Source organism: Vidua macroura, chromosome 2, assembly GCF_024509145.1.
Source record: "Vidua macroura isolate BioBank_ID:100142 chromosome 2, ASM2450914v1, whole genome shotgun sequence".
Lineage (NCBI taxonomy): Eukaryota > Metazoa > Chordata > Aves > Passeriformes > Viduidae > Vidua > Vidua macroura.
Window position 1 is genome coordinate 68,967,534 of NC_071572.1, and position 21,730 is coordinate 68,989,263.

At 44.7% G+C, this 21,730-nt stretch overlaps 1 protein-coding gene across 1 annotated transcript in view; it reads left to right on the forward strand.

The window, feature by feature from the left end:
- Nucleotides 1-21,730, forward strand: part of GAP43 (growth associated protein 43) — a 58,001-nt gene that overhangs the window by 28,875 nt on the left and 7,396 nt on the right. The window contains exon 2 of the mRNA XM_053971230.1: nt 1,524-2,151. Within this exon, the coding sequence (XP_053827205.1) occupies nt 1,524-2,151 (628 nt within the window). The remainder of the gene's footprint in view (nt 1-1,523; nt 2,152-21,730) is intronic.

The following is a 21,730-nucleotide window of genomic DNA, read 5'->3' on the forward strand; positions in this document are numbered from 1 at the left end:
GGATCTGTGCTCACTGGAGACCCAGGGGGACAATAGGGGGTACCACCTCTGGCATGGCAGCAGACACCACATTGGTTCCCTGGCTGAGCATCACTCCCATGTGTGCTTGACCTTGTCTTGTGCTGTGGAAAGTCTGTTTCCCAGGAATTGCTGCTGCTGTGGTCACTCTTCTTTCTCTCTCTCCACAGTCATGATGTTTCCAGTGACACATTTGCACATTGCAGTGGCTTCTTCTCCCTTCTTTCTGCCACACTTTTTCTGAACGTGTTTGTAGGTTGTTCCCTCTTTCTTCTGGTCTGGAGCCTTTTCCCAGATGGCACACCCCAGCTGCAAGGGCCAAAGGAGTGGTTCCCTCTTTCCACGCAAGAATAAATGCTTCTATCTTTCCCAGTCAGCTTGTTTTCTTTGTTTTGTGACCTAAGCCAGTGTTGGAAACCAGGTGCAGACAGCAAAGAGGCCAGTGGCTCTGCTTCCAAGTAGGTCTTTTGAATGCTTCCCAATGGGAATATTAATAGAACAGTGTCCTTTCATCAATATGCTGCTGAGCTGTTACTTGCCCAAGGCCTGCTAAATTATCGGGGTGAAGCATGGTTTGTCCTGCTGCTTCAGTGAAGGCTTATAAGCTGAGCATTATCTCTCTGCAGCAGACCAGCATGAGGCACAGGCTCTGTTTTGGTCCCATTTAAGACTTTAATGCACAATTTAAGTGTAAAAAACACAGGGAATGCCTGTTCTTTGTTATAAGGCTGAATTCCCCCCAATAGTCAGAGAAATAATAATAGTAAGCTGAAATTGGAAAGAGTGATAGTAATCTGCCTATTAATCCTTCAGTGAACCCATGAGTGGAGAGCAAAGGCAAAGTGCTTGGAGCGCTTGCAGGCAGGGAGTTTGTGAGGAGTACATCCTGTGAATATCCGTGTTTGTCTGACAGCATGGAACTGCGGCGGGGCACGCAGCAATCCTATTCTCTGCTGGCAGTCCTGAGCCGAAAAGCTATAAAAGACAAAGCACTTGGTGTCATTAGAGTCACACACCTGCGAAACAAGGTGTCATTAAAAAGAAACACTGACATGAAAGCAGAGGTGGATTTGGAAGGACTGTGAAAATCTCCCTCAGGAGAGTGTTTTGAAAATGAGTTGGGGAAAAAATTGGTATATTTCAAAATGAATGGGAAAATGAATCATGGGAATAGAGACAAGCCAGCTGGTGAAAGCCTTTCCACACAGCCAAGATGCTCTCAGCACTGCTGACAGAGATGATGAGGTGCTTCAAATTTCTATTACAAACCTCTGGCTGGAGGTTTGGCTAGAGACCTATGTTCTGTCCAGCCTTAGGATGAAATTAGGGCTACCTGGCTCCAAACCCATACCAAATGGAAAGGCTGTTTTGAAACTTTTCAGTGGTTAGCAGGAGAAGAAAGTGGGATATTCTCAATAAAATTAGAGCATCTGCTAATACCTGAAGATATCTAAACTTATCTCCCTCTTTTCTCCTCTGCCCTCCTCCCTTGTTCTTCTTCAAAGGTTGAAAAAAATGAGGATGGAGACCAAAAGATTGAGCAAGATGGCATCAAACCAGAAGATAAAGCTCATAAGGCAGCCACCAAAATCCAGGCCAGCTTCCGCGGACACATAACAAGGAAAAAGCTCAAGGGGGAGAAGAAGGGAGATGCCCCAGCATCTGAGACTGATGCTGCTGACAAGAAGGAGGAAGGCCCTGCTAGCGGAGCGGCCGAGAACAAAGAAAGCGAGGCTCCTGCTGCCACAGAAGCAGCCGCCGCTGACAGTGCCCAGCAGGAGGAGGGCAGCAAAGACAGCAGCGTGCCAGCGGAGGAGAAAAAAGGAGATGGAGCCGCCGACACGGGCTCAGAGCAGCCAGCCCCACAGGCTGCCACTCCTGCTGCCTCCTCAGAGGAAAAGACCGCTGCTGCCGCTGCCCCTGAAAGGGAAAGTGCCACTAAAGCTTCCACTGATAACTCACCGTCCTTGAAGGCTGACGAAGCCCAAGACAAAGAGGAGCCTAAACAAGCCGACGTGCCTGCTGCTGACACCACTGCCACCACCACCCCTGCCGCAGAGGATGCTACTGCCAAGGCAACAGCGCAACCCCAAATGGAGACAGTGGAGAGCAGCCAAACCGAAGAGAAGACAGGTGAGTGAGTGCCTCACTAGCGAACGGGCCTCTCCAGAAACGGATACCTCCCTCCGTCTCCTGGGAGCAAGAGCTGGTGTGGGGACTAGATTAAGATATAACAAGGGAATCCTCCTTGCTAGTTTTTTGGGGTGTGGGAAATTAATTTCTTGCTTAACACCCTCTTTCTTGCTTCCAATCATCTTTTGAAATACTGCAGCTCCTGCTGAGGTTCCTGTTCCTCTAGATAGAGGTGCCATCAGCCCTTTTTTCCATGGTGGCAAGAGAGTGTCTGCCAGCTAGGAGGCTTAGAGGTAGAGCTCCCCAAGCTTTGCATATGCTGAAGATAGTGATGAACCTTTTCAGTCACACTAGCACAGACAGCTCCAGTGGGGCAACTTGGCCAGGTTATTGGAGGCCTCCAGATTTAGCTGAAAGTCTCACAAGACAAAAGCACTCTCATACTGCAAGAGACCTTGCTGGTGGGATGGTCATAGAGTCAAAAGGGTCTTTCTTACATCTGCTTGTGTATGGATGAGATTCTTGGTACACCCACATCCTAGTCAGGAACATCTTATTATCAGCAGTGCTTATAGTTTCATCCACACCCATACTTGTAGGGTTTCTACTTGGAGTACCCCATACCAGGCAAGCCTGCATGAAGCTTTTAGGTGTGTCAGCTAATTCAGACATGGGTAGCAAGAGAATCAGATGGGGAAAGGAATGATTAACGGCCCTGACATCTCAGTGAGTGAGGACAAAAGAGAGTAAGAAGTCCTCTAGGAGGTTAAGAAGTCCTCTAGAGAGGAGAAGTCACTCTAGGAGGTGTTTTCAATTCCTCACTGTTGACTGAATGCAAGTCTGCTTGACCAGTTCCCCTGGGAAGGGGTGAAGAGTTTTGAGAGGCAAACTCTTTTTGACAAACCTATAATGTTTACAAACCGTAAAGAATAATTTATTGTAAATTGTGATGCTGAGCTGAGTAGAAAATGCATCAAAGATCTGAGGATATTTTTCTCTCTTGTTCTTGACCTTTCTTATTTTATCAAAGGAATAGAACATAAACAAAAAAAATAAAAGGTAGTATTGGAGGTAGGCTCTGTGTGAAACTCAATTAAGAGGCAGTACCAAACAAAACTGGCCTCCACATTCATGAAATAATTTTTGTACAGGGCTGACTGCATTCATTAGCTTGTTGGGGGAAAATGCTGCCTATCACCTTGATGGTCATAAACAGCCTGATGTAAATTCTAGAGTGCCTCAGCACCCAGTCTTGTACTTACACATGTTTCTCCGTAATTTCATTTGTCCCACTACTCCTCCACAAATTGCACCTCCCACTCTCCAGTTAGGCTTCCAAGCTTCATAGCTAACCTGGGGCGTCAGGCAATTCTATTTCTGCTCAACAAAAGTGGACAGATAGGGAAGAACATATATCCAAAAGGACAGATTAAATACTGTGAAAGGAACTAACGCAGGACATTTGTGATTTAAAGGATGGGCAAGGGGAGCAGCCTTCAAGAGCATGAGTCTGAACTGATTTTACATAACTACAAAGGGTTGCTGGTTTTACTTCTACTTATTTGGAAGTTTCTAGAAATAAGACGTGAAATTGAATTGTCTAGGTTTGCTTTTTGTTGTCCAAGTCTCCAGCCATTTGTTCTTGCTTCATATGATGAGTTAGGTGGCAACATAAAAGTAATGTGATTAGTGGCATGTAAGTTGCTATGTTGCATGCTGTACTTGTGTTGGTTTTATACTTGGGCAAAGGTATAAACAACAATGGCAAGGATAGGGCAGTGTGAATCAGTGTTTTGGGGTCCTCTGTACACAGGATAATGAATGCTAATTCCCTGTTATTTAATACCTGGGATGCCTTATTCCTAAGTAATAATGATTCTGCTTTGAATTGACATTCCATTTTTGTTTAGATTAATCTGCTCTAATGGATAGAGGTAGGACATTTATAGTAGCAAGCTATTTGACTTTAATTTTCATTTATTTTACCTGTTTTGAGTTGTCACTAGTGAAAAAATGGTTTATTTCTATGCAATAGTCTGAATAATTTTCAGATATCCTCCCCATGCTCTTGTTGATTTTAACATCATTTAAAGTGGCCAACCATTCATGGGCACATCATTTGAAGTGGCCATTTAAAATGAACAATTTAATATGCATTTGCACATGATACTATCACTTATGTAAACATCTAGCCAACAGAGGAAGCTGGAAAATCTACAATCAAATATATATTTTAAAATGAATTTTCAGTGATAGAGTGTTCAAGACCAGTATGTGCATCCATTTATACTTATTCAGTATGCATGCAGTAACACTCAAGCTTAGCAATGTTTGCAGAAAGCAAACATGGAAGGTGTGTGGCCAAAGTCAAGCTGATAGTCTCTTTAAAATGCTAATGAATATAGATTTTCCTTGAATTCCTATTCCAGTATGATATCAGCCTTCCAGCCACAAACCTGAACAGCTGGCTAAGTGACCCCAGAGTCAGCCAAGAAAACAATGCAAAAAAGATTAAATAGGTCTTCTTGTACATCTCTCTGAGGGTTCCAGGCTGTGCTCTGCAATAGAGAATATTCTTCTGAAGAGCATTATCACAGGACAAATGTACCCACAGACAGGAAGTATTTCCTGACAGAAAGCCTGTGTTTTCTTTTTATCATCTTCCTCTATTAGTCTCCATTATCTTTAAAGCTCTCTGTCTCTCTTGTTACTTACTCTTCTCATGGACTTAAACACATTTGCCAGATCTCAACCTTTCTCCCAGTCTTTCCCCAGCAAACACTGCACTGGGGGTTGCTGGTGTGACTGCGATGGTCATTCATGAAAGAGGGGACATCTGCCACTTCAGTGCTCCTCCAGCCCAGGGACAGATCCTCTTTCAGCTTCATCTGTCCCTTTGGCCTTCAAAGGTCACCTCTTATCTTTTCTGTGATCGAAGACTGGCACAGAAGTGTGCAGTGTCAGGCTGCCAAAAATAAATCAAATTGGCTTCTAGCCAGTGTCATTGGTTGGCTGGTTGCCATGGCATGCTTGGCTGCTGCTTCCCTGAGGCGTGCCGACTGTGCTGCTTTGGGGTGGTGTTGCTCATCTGCCTTGAATTTTACTACAATGGCTGTATCGTGCTATCTGTTGATACCTTCCCTGGTGCAAGCACAAGCAAAAGGCAAGGGCATTTAATTCATACCCAGGAGGGATTTTTGCCTTTATCTAAGGGCAGGACAGAAAAAGACAGGGTGTGGGGAAAGGAATAACTAACCTGATAAAGAGAAGTGTGCAGTTTTTAGAGCTTAATATTTCTGGAGTGGGGAGTGGGTTTTGTACCAATCGGTATCTCCCCTGACAGCCCTCACCTCTCTTCTTGTTACTAAGTTCTATATGCCCTATCTGTCTTTTGGTAATGGCCTAGAAAATGGCTTCAAACAACTTCCTGTATCCAATGGTAGTTGGTCTGGGACCCCAGGCATTCACAGTTGTACAGTAGGGCAGTTCCTAAGCTATCCTCCATGTATGTAAAAGTGAAAAAGAGATGGATTCCATCCAAGAGATGGATGTGGGTAAGGCATGAAATGAGTCAGTGGGCTTTGTTCAGTGGCAATGAAGGATTGATGTAAGAAGGACGATCTCTCAAACTTCTTCATATCCTTTGATGGACGGCAGGAATGCCAACAAGTTGTCTTGTCATCTGAGCGTCCTTGTCAAGACTTAGATTTATAGGTTTTCTTCTTATGATCCAGCTTTTGGCTCTTTGGTGTTGGTATTACGCTTAGATAGGCTCTCTTAGATGCCAGCCTACTAAACAAGACAAAATCCAAAAGTGATGGGGGGAATTTATACATTACATATGGATGAGGAAGTGAGACTCGTTCTAGTTGTGGTTGCATTGGCTTAAATCCAGAGAGTCTACATGAAGGTTACTGGAAAGAGTCTGGTAGTACAGCTATAAAATGAGATCAGCATCCAGAACATCAGACCATGGAAGAAGATGGGCTATGATGTCCTCCCAGGGAGGCGAGAAGGTGAATGTCACACAGTGTTAGATTCGATTTCTAAAAAAAACTTTCACAAGTTTTCAAGTCTCACCTCCAAATTGGGTTGGCTCTCACATCAAAGCACTCTCAGATTGTCAGGTAAGAATACAAAGCCCAGAAATGTGAAAGAGTAAATTGTGCCTAAGGAAACAAGCAGATCTTCTTTTGCTGGGATATGAAGAATGCTTTTCCTGCTTCATGAAATAGCTTTACAATGGAGCAGCTTCACAGCTGAAATGAAAAATCAGCCAGGTGACAAGCACTTTGCATGTAAGTGGGCTAGCAGTTCCCCCAGGGCCCTGTATCCTGCAAGCAAGGAGCACTGGGAGGCACCATCTTCTCTTCACTTCCTCAGAGGGAGCAAGTCCCTGTGGATCCTTTTTTATGGTTCACAGTTGAATCAGTTCTTTGTTTTCAGTTCAATCCCCATATTGATGGAAGGACAATACTTACTGCACTTTGGGAGCACTGGCTGTATAAATATTTGGAAAGGGAGACTGTCTATTGTCTTGTACCAGCCAGAATGTGCAACCTGCACTATGCGAAAGGATTGCAGCTGTGTGACTTGGAATTTCAGTCTTGGCCCATGAGTAGCTGGCACGAGGCAGAACAACCTCACTGCCATTCCTGTTTCAAGGGAGCTTATCTCTGCTGCTACACCTGGTAGCCAAGGAAAGCAATTCAAATACAGTAGTCTTCCCATGACTGCCCCAGAGGGAACAAGTCTAAGCAAGCATGGCAACATTTTTTTGTGTGTAGTGCTACTCCAGCAACAAAGTAAAGACTATATAAATACAGTTTAGGTTGCCTGACACATGCTGAAGTATAAAGTCTGTGTCTAGTCCCCATTTGCTCTGAAATTTTAGTCTTTGCATCATGTCTACATGGGTTTAAACATCGCCTGTTTCATAGCTGGGTTTGCATTGGTGCAAACAGCCATGTGATGGGCAGGCTGGAAAGTCACAATTTTCCTACACACAGCCTGACTCCTCTACTGCGGTGCAATACTGTCTCTTGTCCCATGTATGCCTCATGTATGCTGTTTCCTAATGAGGTGCAGCTTGCCCTGTAGAGGTGGGAACTGCACTAGTGGGCCAGTGGTGAAACAGTACTTGACCTTTTTTAATAAGATCATAGGTGACATATTTAATTTAATGATGTAATAAAATCATAGGTGACAGTAAACATATTTACTGATGAAAAGGTGTGGGCCAACTCTGGAAAAGGCTTCTTGAGAAGAGCAGGGTAACCACTCCTTTGTACCTAAGAGGTACCAGTTCTTCTGGAACCTCAGTAAGGACTGCATGGACACTCAAGGCTGGTTACTGGAGTCACTGGCTTATTTTGTGAAGGCTGCAAATTATAGGAAAGGTGACAGCAATCTTTCACCCCTTCTGGCTGGCAAGTACAGCTGTTGCTCTTCCAAACCACACACACAGGTGACATTGTTTAGGGCAGTGCCTGCCTGTGTCACTGTGTGCCATGCTAACAGACAGCTCTCTACAGCCAAGACCAGTGGTTGAACTCCACCTAGATTTTGCTCTAAATCACTCTCATTGCAATTTTTTCCACAGTGGTCCACTGCATCTGTATTCAGATCATCTTCAGAAAATGCTCCATGGGAAGAAGGCTTTCTGTCATAAATAATAAACAAAATTTCTGCTGAGAAGGGCTCAAATAGCAGACCTGTGGACTGTCTGGACAGACAGACTATGAAATATAAGTGATGGCTGTTTGCTCTAGATGCCAGAAGTGCTCTGCACCACTGCCAGTGTCATCTCTTTATACTAGGATCAAGTAGACTGGACTTTTCAGATAAGTATGAGCTTGCAGAGTGTCAACTGGGATTTGCGGCTCCAGGGAGCTGAAACTCAAAAGTAGAAATACTGACTCTGTGGTACAGATGACTGCCACATGCAGAGGAAAAGGATTTGTAAAGTTGACCAGCACATTCAGATTAGTTAGACATTCCTCATGAGCTGTTTAATAGCTGCATTAATACTAGATTATCAATGGTAGTGCAGTGATCACTTCCAATCTCTGTGGAAATTCATAGACTCTGGAAAGGTGAAGTTGCACTCACAAGGATCCATGCAAATAACTGGCAGAGGAACACAGAAATTGCCAAGCTGGGTCAGAGCTAACATTTATTGTACTGCTCTCTGTGGCTAGCACAAAGCACTGCTATGGGCAGATCTAGGGTAAACAGCTTCTCTACTGCTAGGACTCATCACTGTCTTCTAGTGTCTAAGATCTGGTTTAACAGGTAAAGCATGATGTATTCTCTCTTTTGATGCTAATATAACTGTGGTGGTATACGGCATATATGTGTGTGTGTGTATGCACACAAAATATCTGATTAAGTATCAACAGCTTTCCCAACTCCAACCAACTGTACAATGGCCATAAAGTTCAGTGACAAATTGGCCCACCATTGCCTTAAATATCTTTCTATACTTGTGCTATGTCACAGAAACAGCAAAAGCTTGTGATAGCCCTACTTCATGCCTTTGATTATGGTATATAGCATCATACAGTATGCATTTATGCACAGAGGGCATCGTCTCATAGCCCTTGCAGTTCACCTCCTTCCTGAAGAAAACACAAGCAGTGCTTTCAACTGCTTTTTATATGAAATTTTTCCCATGCTTTTTAGGAACTCTGTTGCTTTTCTCTGCACTCCCTTCAAATCTGTAAATCTATTTTATGAGATGGAATGACAGATACTCTTCACATTGGTCCAAAAAAAAGCTGTAAGTGTTTACATGTTTCCAGAAGGGCATTATTTCTTCTGTTTTGCTCCTCATCCCAGTCCTTGTGCACACCAACCTCTTTCCTTTTTGCAGACAGCTACTGTATGAGCACAGATGACTGCAATGACTCTTTTTGTAAAGACACTACTGAAATATTTTATTTAGCCATATGATGATCTGTGAGACTGGGCAATGGCCAAGAGAACCAAGGAAAATGTAAGCAGTGACAGAAGGCTTACAAGTCATCACTGGCATCAGCTCTGCAGGATAGTTTCCACCTCCAGTTCTGGACCTCCAATAGACCTGTGAAAGACCATATTACACAAATTCAATTTGAACAGGTTTCTAGACACAATATTTCTCAAGATTACATTCATGCTGTGCAAGCTTGATTTAAAGAAGGGCTTCCTCATTTCCTAGCTTTCCTCTCTGGATATCTTTCAGGCAGAAAATAGACAAGATATTAAAAATAATGTGTCTGGGAAACCCAAGTGCTAGAGAGTACTGCTGTAGTTTTCTTTGCTGTTCTTTGAAGAAGAGTCCGGTCTGGTTTTGCAGGTTACTAGAACTGTGAGTTCTTTCCTACTTCTGTGTTCCCTGCCAAAGGCTCCCTTTACATATCCTTTAGCTCTAATGGTCTGTTTCATTTAAGAGCCTTGGTTATATCATCACCAAATGTGAATTGGTGAAATGTTTCTTTTTTCTTTCTGTATCCTTAGCTACATCAGTGTCAGCATGGGACACTGAAAGAGAACAGAAAATCTCAGCTGAAGTCCTGGCAGTCAGGAGTCCACCTTGGACACCTGCCCTTTGCTAGGCTGGAGTGTACTCAGGAAATGAGCTATGGAAAGCTGGACAGGGTCCAGGGATATAAAGGAAAATGCTATTCCCCTAATGACCAGAAAAGTGAGACTCGGTGCTTCATGCAAATAAGTCTTAGATAAAGGTCATAAGGTCCCAATTAGCTAGTGTTCAAAGAACGACAGACTTCCCAGCTGTACCTTGAGGCAACAGCAAATGAGTTCTCCTTTCATTATGAAAGAAAGCAGAAGGTGGAAGACACTATTCAACCTCTCCATCTTCCTTCAGCAAAACACAGTAATTGGTAATGCTAGTAATGATAACTGGACATTACCTGTAACCTCCAGGGCTTAATGAAGAAGAAAATCTCTCTGACATTTGGAAGAGCATCCAAATCCCAATGCTGGAGTGGGTGCACTGGTACAGAACCATATCTGATAATGCGTTGCAGGTACAGGGAAAGGGATAGGAGAGCAGGAACAAGAGCTGTGACCATTATACAGGAGCATTCCTCAGTGCTGCTGACTTTGACAAAACTGTCTTTTCAGCTGTGAAAAATGTTTCAAAGACTTTACTTGATAACCTCTTGAAGACATGGAAGATGGAATAAAGTAAAAGTAATTTAAAATTGGGGTGGTGGCAAGTACTTGTAAAAACCTCTTTGATGTTCTTAAAAGCTTGGGGCACACATTGATTTGGAAATGACACAAGCCTCTAACAGGGAGTTGTGAATGCACAGGAGTTGTGTGGACTGAGTCCATAATGGTCTAGTTTTCAAATGAATATGGGACTCCATTCCCTCACTGGGTGTGGGTTTAGAAAAAAAAAAAAAAAAAAGAAGAGTAGGTATTCCAGTTTAGACATCCTGTGTTACTTATTCTGCTTATGCAAGGCTAAGATTTCCCCTGTGATTTCAGCCTCAGTGTCACAAGCAGTTCAGAATAACCTCCAGTCATTTGTGCTGAAACAAAGAATATGTCACAGGAGACCAAACCCTGGGATAGGGTTTGCCCCGCTTCAGAAGTGAGTTGAAGGAGTCTGTCTTAATCTTAGATCTGCTCGCAAATGGTCTCTATGTTTGTCCCCCTGGAAGGCACTCAGTGCAATCTTGCAACATTGGTCCTCTGCTTTCCCTTGTTGTCAGAAGAGATGGAAATCCCCCACATTCATGGGATCTGATCAGAGGGCTGTGTGAATTTATCTGCAGTAAGGCTGCTACAGTTCATAGGAGCAGCAATTCTATCTGGCCCTTTGTCTGCATTCACAGTCCATTATTCAACTGCTACACCAGGGATCCAGGTGGTGAAAGGAGATAACTTCTTTATTGCCAAACAGTGAGGAGGCATGAGTGTCACCTTGATCTTGCAACTCTCTTCAAACACTGCAAACAGGTTTGGCACCTGCCTTTAAGCTTATCTTTGGGGTTGAAGATATGTTTCCACAAAGCCATCCCAGCATTATTGCCAAGCCTTTGTTGGGAGACTTAGCAGTGTGGCCAAGCATGGTGCCTGTTTGGACTAAACTCGACCTCTTGCCCATGACACATCCTCTCCCAAACACAGCTGAGGCCCACCAGGAAGGCACAAGGAGGAAATGCCCAGCACTGCTGCTGAGCAGCAGACTTTTGTCTCCAGAGACACTAACCAGCACTAGTCATGGCACTCAATAAAGAGACAGAAAATGAGAAAGAAAATGGTTCTTTGTGCCTCAAGATAGAAACCTTTTTCATTGCTGAAGCCAAATGACTATGAGAAAGATGGATGGAGTCACTGATTTTTACATCAGGGAAGAAGAAGAAAATTCCAGATGCTCCTAACTGATGTAGCATGTAACTACTTCTTGGCCTCATTTCTAGCAAAACACATAGACATGGTTCTGCCAAACAGAAGAGATAAGCCTGATCACAGTTCAAACCACAACTGTGCAGGGCTTCTGAGTCCTGATAGACTGGAATTTTTCTGGGATAATATTTTTTTAGTAAAGGACCCTTTAATTATTCAAACCCAAACATATTATATACCATTACCAGCAATTATGGGATTTGTAGAATGAAGTAGTAAGAAAATCTTTGCCTGCTCTTAGAGTAGCTAGCATGTGAGGGTCAGGTCCTCCCTGAATGGGACAGAAGACGAGGAGGCATTATGCTAGGAAGCTGAAATCCAGTGAGCTTTGCAAGCAAGCCATTGGGCTGCTGGACACATTTTCCCCTGATCCCTCCTGCTGGAGCTATTCCACTTTGTATAAATTATTTATTGTTTGCTGGAGTCAGGATGTGGCATTTGGTCTCCCCTATTCCAGATGAGTGCCCTCACCACTGGTCTACAGAGTCAATGTTTTCCTCTGGCCCAATAAATATGTAATGGTTTATGGAAGTGGAACAGGTCCAGCAGGAGAGAAAGAGTAAGAGAGACATGTTCATTCACATGGATACCTCACAACATTGCTCTGTGACCAGCAGGCAAGACCTGAGCCAAGGACCTTTATAGCAAATAAAATCAGCAGGAGGAGACAATAAGAGCACAGAATAGTGGATGCCACTTCCTATGCCTCCGTGCAATTTCACAGCAATGTCAGAGCAGCTCAGGCCTCATGAGTTCATGCCTCATATTGGGCCCTCTTCTTGTGACCACTGTTGTCAAAATTACAGTGCTGAAGCCAAAATTATGGGCTGCTCCACCTTGGCCAAAAATGTACAAACTCTGCACGTGGAAGCTGTGGTAACTGGCAGCTTCCGTGGACCTATGCAGAGCTGGGCTCCGCGGCAGACTTTGGCTGCACACGAGATGGTGGAGAAGCAGCTACTGCTTGGTCCCACAGCTGAGTCAGGGCCAAGGAAAATGTCCTTTGATGAGGAAAAGAAGCCTTGTCATTGCAGACTAGCTCAGCAAAGGGCTGTCTTAGCTCCGTGTAAGGGTACTTTTTTCTACCATTGTGGACAGTACTGAGGAGCTGTTGACAACCCAGACATTCCTGCTGCTCCAGAGAGGTGGTGCATCCTGGCTATGGCACAGCTGGCTGTGCACAGGGCATGGGGCTGCCTGGCTGTCCCCCTAGGTGGTCTCCCCAGCATTTGCAGCTGTCCCACCAAGTGCCCTCATGTCATGGCCGAATTCATTATCTGCCTGATGGAATTGTTATTGTGAAAAGCCAATTAAACCGAGATGGCTACTGTGGGACAGCTGCATCGGTTCACTTGGCACAGCACTCAGAGAGTTCAGAGACTCAATAATCCCTCTCCAACTGGGAGAAACAGCTCTCTAAACTGGTCAAAAAATAAAATAAAACAGAGCTTGCCAAATTTGAATTAAAATCAGAATTACTGATGCAAGCTGCTGCCACCTTCACAGAGAAGACTGGTGCTGGCAATAAGAGCACCCATGAGAGGTTTTCCGGGCAGCTCCTTCCTTCCTGCTATACAACTTGACTCTTTGAAAATGGCCAGTGCCACACCTCCTTTTCCATGGAGCTGACCACTTACTGGGCAAGCATCACACACCTCTGGTCACAGAGATTTCTTGGGGCAGAAGGGATGATTACACAGCCCAACCCATTGCCTTAAGTCAAACCAGGAGGATCTGGCCTGTATATAATCTGGGGAAAGTGCCCAGCTGCCTACTCAGTTTTGCAGGGACAGGTGCTGTTACTCCTGATCTTTCCATTCTCAGGAAAGCAGTTGTTAAGCAGTCCCAGCCAAGGGATTTCAAGAAGAGGGGAGAATTGCTCTGCACCACAAATGCCACTGTGATATATTGAAATGAGGTTTTTCCCACAAGTGTTTGTAGTTCAAAATGCCTTTTCCTGTGTGTGGGCTCTCAAGCCTCCTCCTGATGGAATGAAAAGCAAAGCCTCCCAGGAGTTCCCTGGGTACAGCGTGAAGCCTAAACTGGAGAGCAGTGTCTGTGTTTTATACTGCACAAAACACATTGGGATTCTATGGGTGTGCGTTTGAGAAATACCAGTAATTTCTTTGATGCACAGAGCTGGTGGTGTTGATGTTGCAGCTGCTGGGGACAGTTATCAAGAAGATGGCTGTGGAAAGCCTGACAACAGGCATTTAATAATTTTAGCATCCAGTTTGCAGAGCCTTGTTGTATGATGATGGACGGAAACAAACTAATGATCTCTAAATGAAATTTCTCCTTCATTTAAACTCGAAATGGGAGGATGGCAAAGGGAAGAAAAAGAGACATTTTATATCCTCCCCTTGATTGTAATTCCCTGCCTTCAGCTAGATCAATATCATTTCTGCTGGAGATGGAGGCTGCCTCTGGTTTCCATGGCAATGTGGTTGTTGGAGGCTTGCAGGCTCCATGAATCCCCAATTTATCAGTCTTCTAGGCTTCAATAATGGAGACCAGCAGTCAGGCAGCTTATGAATGGCACATGTCTTTTGGGTTGGGGGAAGGGAGGCGGGAGGATGGTTTGTAGTAAGGGCTGCAGCAATTTGTTTTCCTGCCACCAACAGCTGAAGGGGGAGGAGTACAAGAGGAGGAGCAGCACATTAATTCTGGATGCACTGAAGGAATTTCTAGGCCATTTTGCTGCAATTACAGAAGATTTCGTCCTTTAGTTTCTTTTCCCTAGCCAGTTTTGCTGGGGAAAGGGAGAAGAGCTTCACAGTCAGTCCTGTGTGGGGAGGTGGGAGCTGTAGATGGAGAACCCAAAGACTCTACCACTCTGCATGTTTCCTTCCTCTTCTTAATCCTCTTTATTTCAGGATCAGCAGTGCGTAAATGCCAGCAGTCTGCCACAGTTTCAGGTTCATTTTTATCCCCCTACTGATCCTACCACCATTGCGAGGCTTCTCAGCAGAGCTGTGAGATGGGCAGACCTCTGAGGACCTGATCTGTCTTCAAACTTCTGTCACTTGCTCTGCTATTCTCTGTGCATCTGCTTGGCCTCTCCAAATTCAAACCTCCATCCCCAAAGTGCTGTAAGGTTCATTCCCTGAATTAATTACTTTGCTAGGAATGTGCTGGCTGTAGAACAATCTATCTGTCACTTAAATGAAGTTCAATTGGCCTATATTTATTCAGGTATTTCAGGGTATTTCAATTTCTTCAGGGTATTTAAATTTCTTGGGTATTCAGGGTATTTCGATTTCTTCTTATCTTTCCTCTGATCTCTCCCCCATAATCTCATAGGGCAGTTGCTCTAAAGAAGCTAATGAATAAATGGATGTGTCTTAGAAAGATCTTGTTCCTCTGTCCCCTCACATGCCCTCTCTTTCTAAACCATCCTCCAGAACTTAAACCAACAAAGGAGAAAAGATGGGTGACACAAAAGAATGCTGTTGCATGAGATGGGGACTTCCTGTTTTCCAATACACGTGCCAAGAGCAGCTGTCAACTGTTACATTCTACAGCTGGAAGGAAATTAAAACCTCTATATTTAAGCTCTTTGAATCATAAGGTATTTAAGGAATTAAAAGAGTACCCTTTCTGGTCTGCAGGATCTATGTGAAATCAACAGGGGCAGGGGAGAAGAGGAGTAAAGAACAACTTATGGGTAATTTTTTCTAAGGTTTTCCTCAGGTGAAGTAATGAGCGCAGGAGATAGAGGGGCTGGTAGCTTGGAACCACTCCTGGAGGGAGCCCTTCTGGTTCATCAGGACAGCTGAGCCCCTGATTGTTCATCAGATCAACTCTGATCCAAGCTGATGGCTGCGGACACCCTGCACAAGTCACTTCCCATTTCTCCCCTTCAAGCTCCCTGTCTGTGAAGACCATGGAACCTTGGTAGAGGTCTTTTAAGGTCACAACACCTCTCGTGCTGTTTGGTAGGAGGCCACTCAATGCCAGTGTAAAATATCTGCCTCCAAGGCACTCTCATCCTGAAAGAACTCTTTTACCTTGCCTTTGGCCGCTGTACTCCCACAACCAGCCTCCCCCCTGCCCACCACTTTCTGGTGCGACAGAGCATCCCCACAGAAGCACCATGACAGATGACACTGCTGCCAGGTGGGAGCACCCTGTCCTCCCTGGAGCTGCCTTTGCTTGTAGTGTGCCAGTGGCCAAGGGACTGGTCTTGCTAAAGGAGATCTTGCTGTCTGAAAACCTAACCACTCTAGTATGGCTTCTTCCAGTTGTAGCTGGATTGAAATTGCCCAGTTTTGGGTACAGTAGGAAGGGAGTTTAGGACAAAAGTGCTGATGATAGGCAGCGATAAATGAACAGTCAGCAGTAGGCATGTCTTTTTTCTCAGCTTCCATGCCTGGCTGCATCCATGGATGTGGGAAAGAAACAGCAGTGGAAGAAAGAAAGAGAGCTGCTTCTTTCCCATTCTCCAGGATGGAAGAATATTTGCAAATGTAGCTCTAACAGGGTTAACACCTCACATTCACAAGGAACATCCTCCCTTTTCTCTCCCCACCCTTTTCCTCCATCACTCCCATTTCTCTGGAGACCTCAATGCTCCCTTCCCTCAGCTGAAGTTGGGGAGTTTCCTCGGCAACCCGGCAGCTGGTGTCTAGACACTGTGAAAGATGCTTTGCTATGGAGCTGTGAGCCTGACTCCCCTCAACACCCCCTCCCCACTGCTGCGCACTCTGAGCATCTCTCCCACCATTCCTTCCCTTTCCCTCTACTGCACACATGGATGCCACTGCAGGCTTGGATTTCCATGGTGGTGCTGGAGGAAGAAAGGCATGGAGTGAGATGAGAAGGAGTGGAAATCCCTAAGCCACTGGCTCTTCACCCTGACAAAGTGCAAAGGCAGCTGGGGCGACAGAACTCTGTCTGGCTGTCCTCTGAGGATTTAGCAGGATCAGAAAAAGAGGCAAATGTCCAAGCTTGGACCAAAGTTACCTGCTATGGGATTTGCAGAAGCTGTAGTTTTTTTTTGTTTTTTTGTTTTTTTTTTTTCCCTCCCTGCTGGGGCAACTGAACCATTCTTATAAAGTTCTGAAAAGATGAGGTGGTACAGGAATAGGAGGCCCAAGCTACTATGTATTGGGGCCATATTAGCATTTTTGTTTTTGTTTCAACCTTTATAGGCTACTTGCTTGCTGCTTTCCAGTAATTACTGGGTAACTTCCCCAGACCTCCTGCCTCCTACTTGCACTGGGGACATTCCTCCGCACCACCTTGTTGCGGGATGTGCCAAGGGTTTGCAGATCTCTCAGGTGCCATGTGCTCAGCAGGGCCCCCCGGGCTCACAGGAATCAGTACCATGAGTCTGTCTCTACTGAGTGAGGGATTCACCAGGGATTTGGGAGAAATAATACAAGTCAGTACCCTGGACCAGACACAGCCACTTTTTTGAAATACTCAATTCCTTCATTTCTCGGTGTTTAGCTGGGGCAGCATAAGTCTACCAGTTTTCAGAAGCAGCAAGTCAGGAGGGCGAAGGATTTTAGCTCTGCATGTGATGCATAATAGGGCTGACTGCAATGGGCTAACATAGATCAGGAAGAGAACTGAGTAAGCAACAGCTCTGAACCTGAAGTGTGTCATGTTTCAGCAGTCTCAGACCTACCATCATCTGCCTGGAATAGACTTCTGGCTGGCTAGAAGGACAGATGGATTGGGGCAGATGAATCAAGCTGTGAAGCCTGGATCCAAATCTGGATCCAAATGTCATTAAAACTAGGAGATGCTCAGGGCAGGGATTTTAAATGAGGCTTTCCAGTGCTCCTTATCCTCAAGAAAAAAAAAAAAAAACCAAAAAAAACCCAAAAAAAACCCAAAACGAACTTAAGTAGAGTCATCTCTGGGTCATGTGAGATCTGCTTATAACAGGACAGGAAAGGCCAGACTAATATTTGGGAGCAGAGTGACGACTGGATGAGGAACAGGTTTTCAGTTCCATCTCTGCCCAAGCTGTAGCTGGCAAAGGACAGAGAAAGGAGGAAGCATGACAAATGCTAGAGAGAGCAGCGTCTGAGGAGATTTGGGCAGTACTTCAGTGTGAATGCACAGGAGAGTTCTAGCTGCACAATCAATATCAGCAGTAATTATGCAAATACTGAGAAAGCAGCAAAAGCAAAATCTCTGCATCTGTATCAGAATCCCAGAGTGTTGTGCAATTTCTCATCTCTTGGCATCAGCTGTGGTAATTTAAAGATCTGCAGTGGAATAGAGACAAAAAGGAAAACAAAACCCAAGCCACCAGTCACAAAAGAAATTATCATCAGAGAGGTTGCTGCTGCTGTGGTCATAAGCTGATGTCTGCTCTGATTTAATTAATCTTGGCAAATCAGACGGGAGCTGGGCAGGTCCCAAGAGACAGTGTTTTACCCGGAAATCCACTCAACCTAATTTCACTAATGCAGGGCAGTGGAGACACTTGGAGAGGAGCCTGCATGCTCAGCCATTAGAGCACAGCGTTGGCAAAGGCAGCTGGAAGCACCACCATCCAGCAGCACTGCTCTTGCGTGCCTGCCTCGGCTTCACAGCAACCAGAGCTGAATATGTTCCAGGCGTTTGCTCCCCAGCAGGGCTTGCAGACATGACTCTCACCCGTTCGAGGAAATAAGTGGAGTGCTGAGGAGCAGAAGCTCTTTAAGATCCCATTGCAGCGAGGCTCTATATCTCACTTCCATGTTGTTACTCTTCCATGATGCTCCCCAGCAGGTGCCAGTTGAGCTGTAGGTATGAAGCCTCTCTTTGACACAGGCCCTTCAGCTGGGAAGCAAACACATATCAGCCTCTCCCACCATGCAGCTCTACACTTAAACAATTCTGCAGTAATGGCTTAAGGTTTGTCCAAAGCTGCCCAAAAAGTTTCTCAACTTGACTGTACCATCCAGAGTGCTAAATGGAAGTGAGAACAGTGGCAGCTCAGCTCACAGATGCCTGTCTCTTTGGCAAAATTATCCTATGCTATAAGATGATCTGGACTGCAGCAAAGATTGAAATAAAAAAAGCAAACTAAAATCTCAGAGCTAGAAGAGTGGCACCACAGGACTGGAGTGACCACAGGACTGGAATAACCACAAACAGTGCAAGTGATGACTGGTGTGCAGTAAAAGAACTGTGATGGTGGTCATTGCAAGCACAAACTAGGTTGGTTTTGTTGTTAGTTTGAAGTGATTTTTTTTAGCTTTCTGACCTAGCCATTCTTATTTTTCTCTTCAGGACTGAATTTGGTTTTTGCCCCTCCTCAAGTTTGTTTATTTTTTGCTTTATATTACAGCTCTGCCTCCCCTCCTGCTCTCTTTCCTCCACTCTCTCATTTTGTCAGTTTGGATCTTTCTTTTTGCTTTGTAGCTGGAGTGCTTTAGAACAAATACGAATGTCTCCACTTTGGTTTTCTGCATGTGGAGAAGACATTCCAAGGCTGCAACTTGTCCTAAAGTCAGCAACCAAATAAGACAAGTTAATAGAGTCTTAGAAATGTCCTATTTATTTCCACTAATTAGGAAGGAAGGAGAGGATGAGAAGATCAGCTGCAGATGTCTCTCTGTAGATATTTGGAATTAGGTGAGATGTCCATCCCCTCCGACTTCAGCTTTCTCATTTCATGATGTCACCACAGGCATATTGATGCTAATCTAGTCCAGGCCCACCTGAAGAAAGAGCTCATTGCTTCCTGCTTGTTCTGTCCCTTGCAAGTGGACACAGGGGCTCTGATCATGCAGGCAGGAGGAGATCTCACAGTGCTGGCATGTTCAGAAGGGAGGCAGCTTTAGACAGGTGGAAGTTTGACTACACAGGATGAAATGCTTTTGTTCCTCAAGCAGGGGATGGCCTGAATTCTCAACCACTTTTTTGTCACCTTTGCAACAAAGTACAAAGTTAATGAAAAATGCAGTTCTGGCTGCATAATGGCATTTGTCCTCTACAAACCCAAAGATACAATATCCCAGAGTTAAAAAAAAAAAGGAAAATCAAGACTAGTATTGGGTAAAAACCACTGTAAGAGATATGCTCTCTGATGTGTGGAATCCCCAGGACAGCTATCTGCTAATCTCCCTGGGGATACCCTGCCCTTCTTTGCTGGGACACTGAAAACAAGGCTGGAGAAAGCCCAGAAAACATACTGCAGAAATAGCCTACATCAAACAAACTGGTGAGTCAGATAAAATGCCTCTCATCTCCTGGTGAATCAGAAGCTTGTTAACTGGCCCTGATGTCACTGGGGTTGTGATGCATTGCCCCCACTGTGCAGAGCAAATCCTCTTCTTTTTACTGCTGTGGTTCAGCAGTGCCACAGCTTGATTTTTTCTTTTTTTGTGCTGAATTCTTTTTTCCTTCATGACACTGCTTTTTGCTGAAGTTCATTACTACATAATAACACCAGGTTGCTTCTTTTCCCTCATCCCAAAGATCAATGAAGTGCTGGTAAAGGTGCTAGGAAATAAGACATAGCTTAGGGTGTAGCAGTACACAGTCTTTCCCCTTACTGCTTCAATATCATGCAAGAGAAAAGAGGGAGAGTGGTTCACTGAATTTTGTGTGATAATTCTTATTCAGAAAGCTAGAGTTCTTGTTTATACTTGGGATATTCACAGTCTAGCATTTGAGTTGTATGATCCCTCTCTGTTGACTTGAATATGTGATGAAGTGACCTTAAATTGTTCCTGCTGCTCCATGATACTTGTTAGTCCAGTCTATTTCATCCATGGCAGAAATCAGTGCAGTCTCTGGCCTTCTTCAGCAGACAGTCGTCAGCCTGCCACTATCTGCTCCCCAGAGAACATTAATGGGGACAGTGAGGCACCTCTGTGCAGTTCCTCTGCCAGCCAGGGATCTCCAGGCGCCATGGGTACTCCCTGGAAATTAGATTTGCCACTGTGGTGAGCTAACACAGAATAGAACATGGCAGAAAATTGTGTTTCAACTTGCCTGCTTATCCTAAGAGCAAGGACAGCATGGGAAAACTGTGAGTTAATCAACATCACTGCCAGCTCCTCCATTTTGAGTGTGAGCAGCTTTCCTGTCCATCCTTCCTGGAGTGCTGTCAAGAGCCCACCATTGTAAGAGGGGACCCCACTTTCAGCTGCTGATTAACAGGGCATCTGTGTGACTTGGTAGCACAGCAGATGTGCAGGGCCCCCCAGTGTCTGTCTGTGTGTTCCTGTGCTTGCTGTGTTATGGGCCTGTCTGTTGTGCTGTCCTGATGGGGCTATGGGACTGCCAGCTAAAACCTGTGCATATTTTTTGGTAGGAAGACACAAAAAGTTTTAAGCACAATGAAAAGCAGTGTCAGACTTGTGCTCCTGAAGCCACGTTACATCTCTTTGTTGCTCTTTCACTCATCTTCCATTTATGTGAGGAGAAAACCCCAGAAATTCTGCCTTACTAGGCTCTGTCAGAGCCCAGTAAGAAATCAGACTTTACTGCTGGCTAACAATAGTCTTTTCATGCAAATTTAGGGGTAGATGGTTGCACACTGGGATTTTACTCTCAGCTTCGTAATTCAATGTGTCTCCTGCTATGTACGCCTTGAAGAGCAGCATTAAAGGGACTCTCCTCCCTCCCAAGTCATTCAAAAAAATTAAAAAAGTAGGCCAAGCTTTGCCTCCCAATGATACTTGTTATGATCCTGTTTTAATCAGTAGCCTATTTTGTCTCTGGTCTGTGGTGGTAGCTGTACCAGATATAGATGGAGTCCTTGAATAACATCCTGCTTAGCTGTTCTGTATCAAGGGAAGGAGGGTCCACAGATGTTTTTGCTGACAGAGGGCTTGCAGATGCAGTGGCTGAGGCCATGGAGATATTCCTACAAAATTTTTTCCTTCTGGAAAATCAGCAGTCAGAATTTACCAAGATAAAAAGTATTTGAAGGTTCAGAAGCAGAGCCTTTAATGAAGGTATTGGATGCCAGTATTGGATGCAAATACAAGTCTGCCATCTGATGGCATCAAATGGACCAGGCCAAAATGTGTGAATGGTGTCAGTAAGGAAAGTTGCACATCCCAGCTAGAATTCTCATGAAACATGGGTATGAGGATGCTAATCCTCACAAACTAAACACTGGCAACTGAACATCCTCACTGTTAGGCCAACAGCACTGGCCCTGGTGTGATTTTTGTGTACACAGACAGGTCCCAGA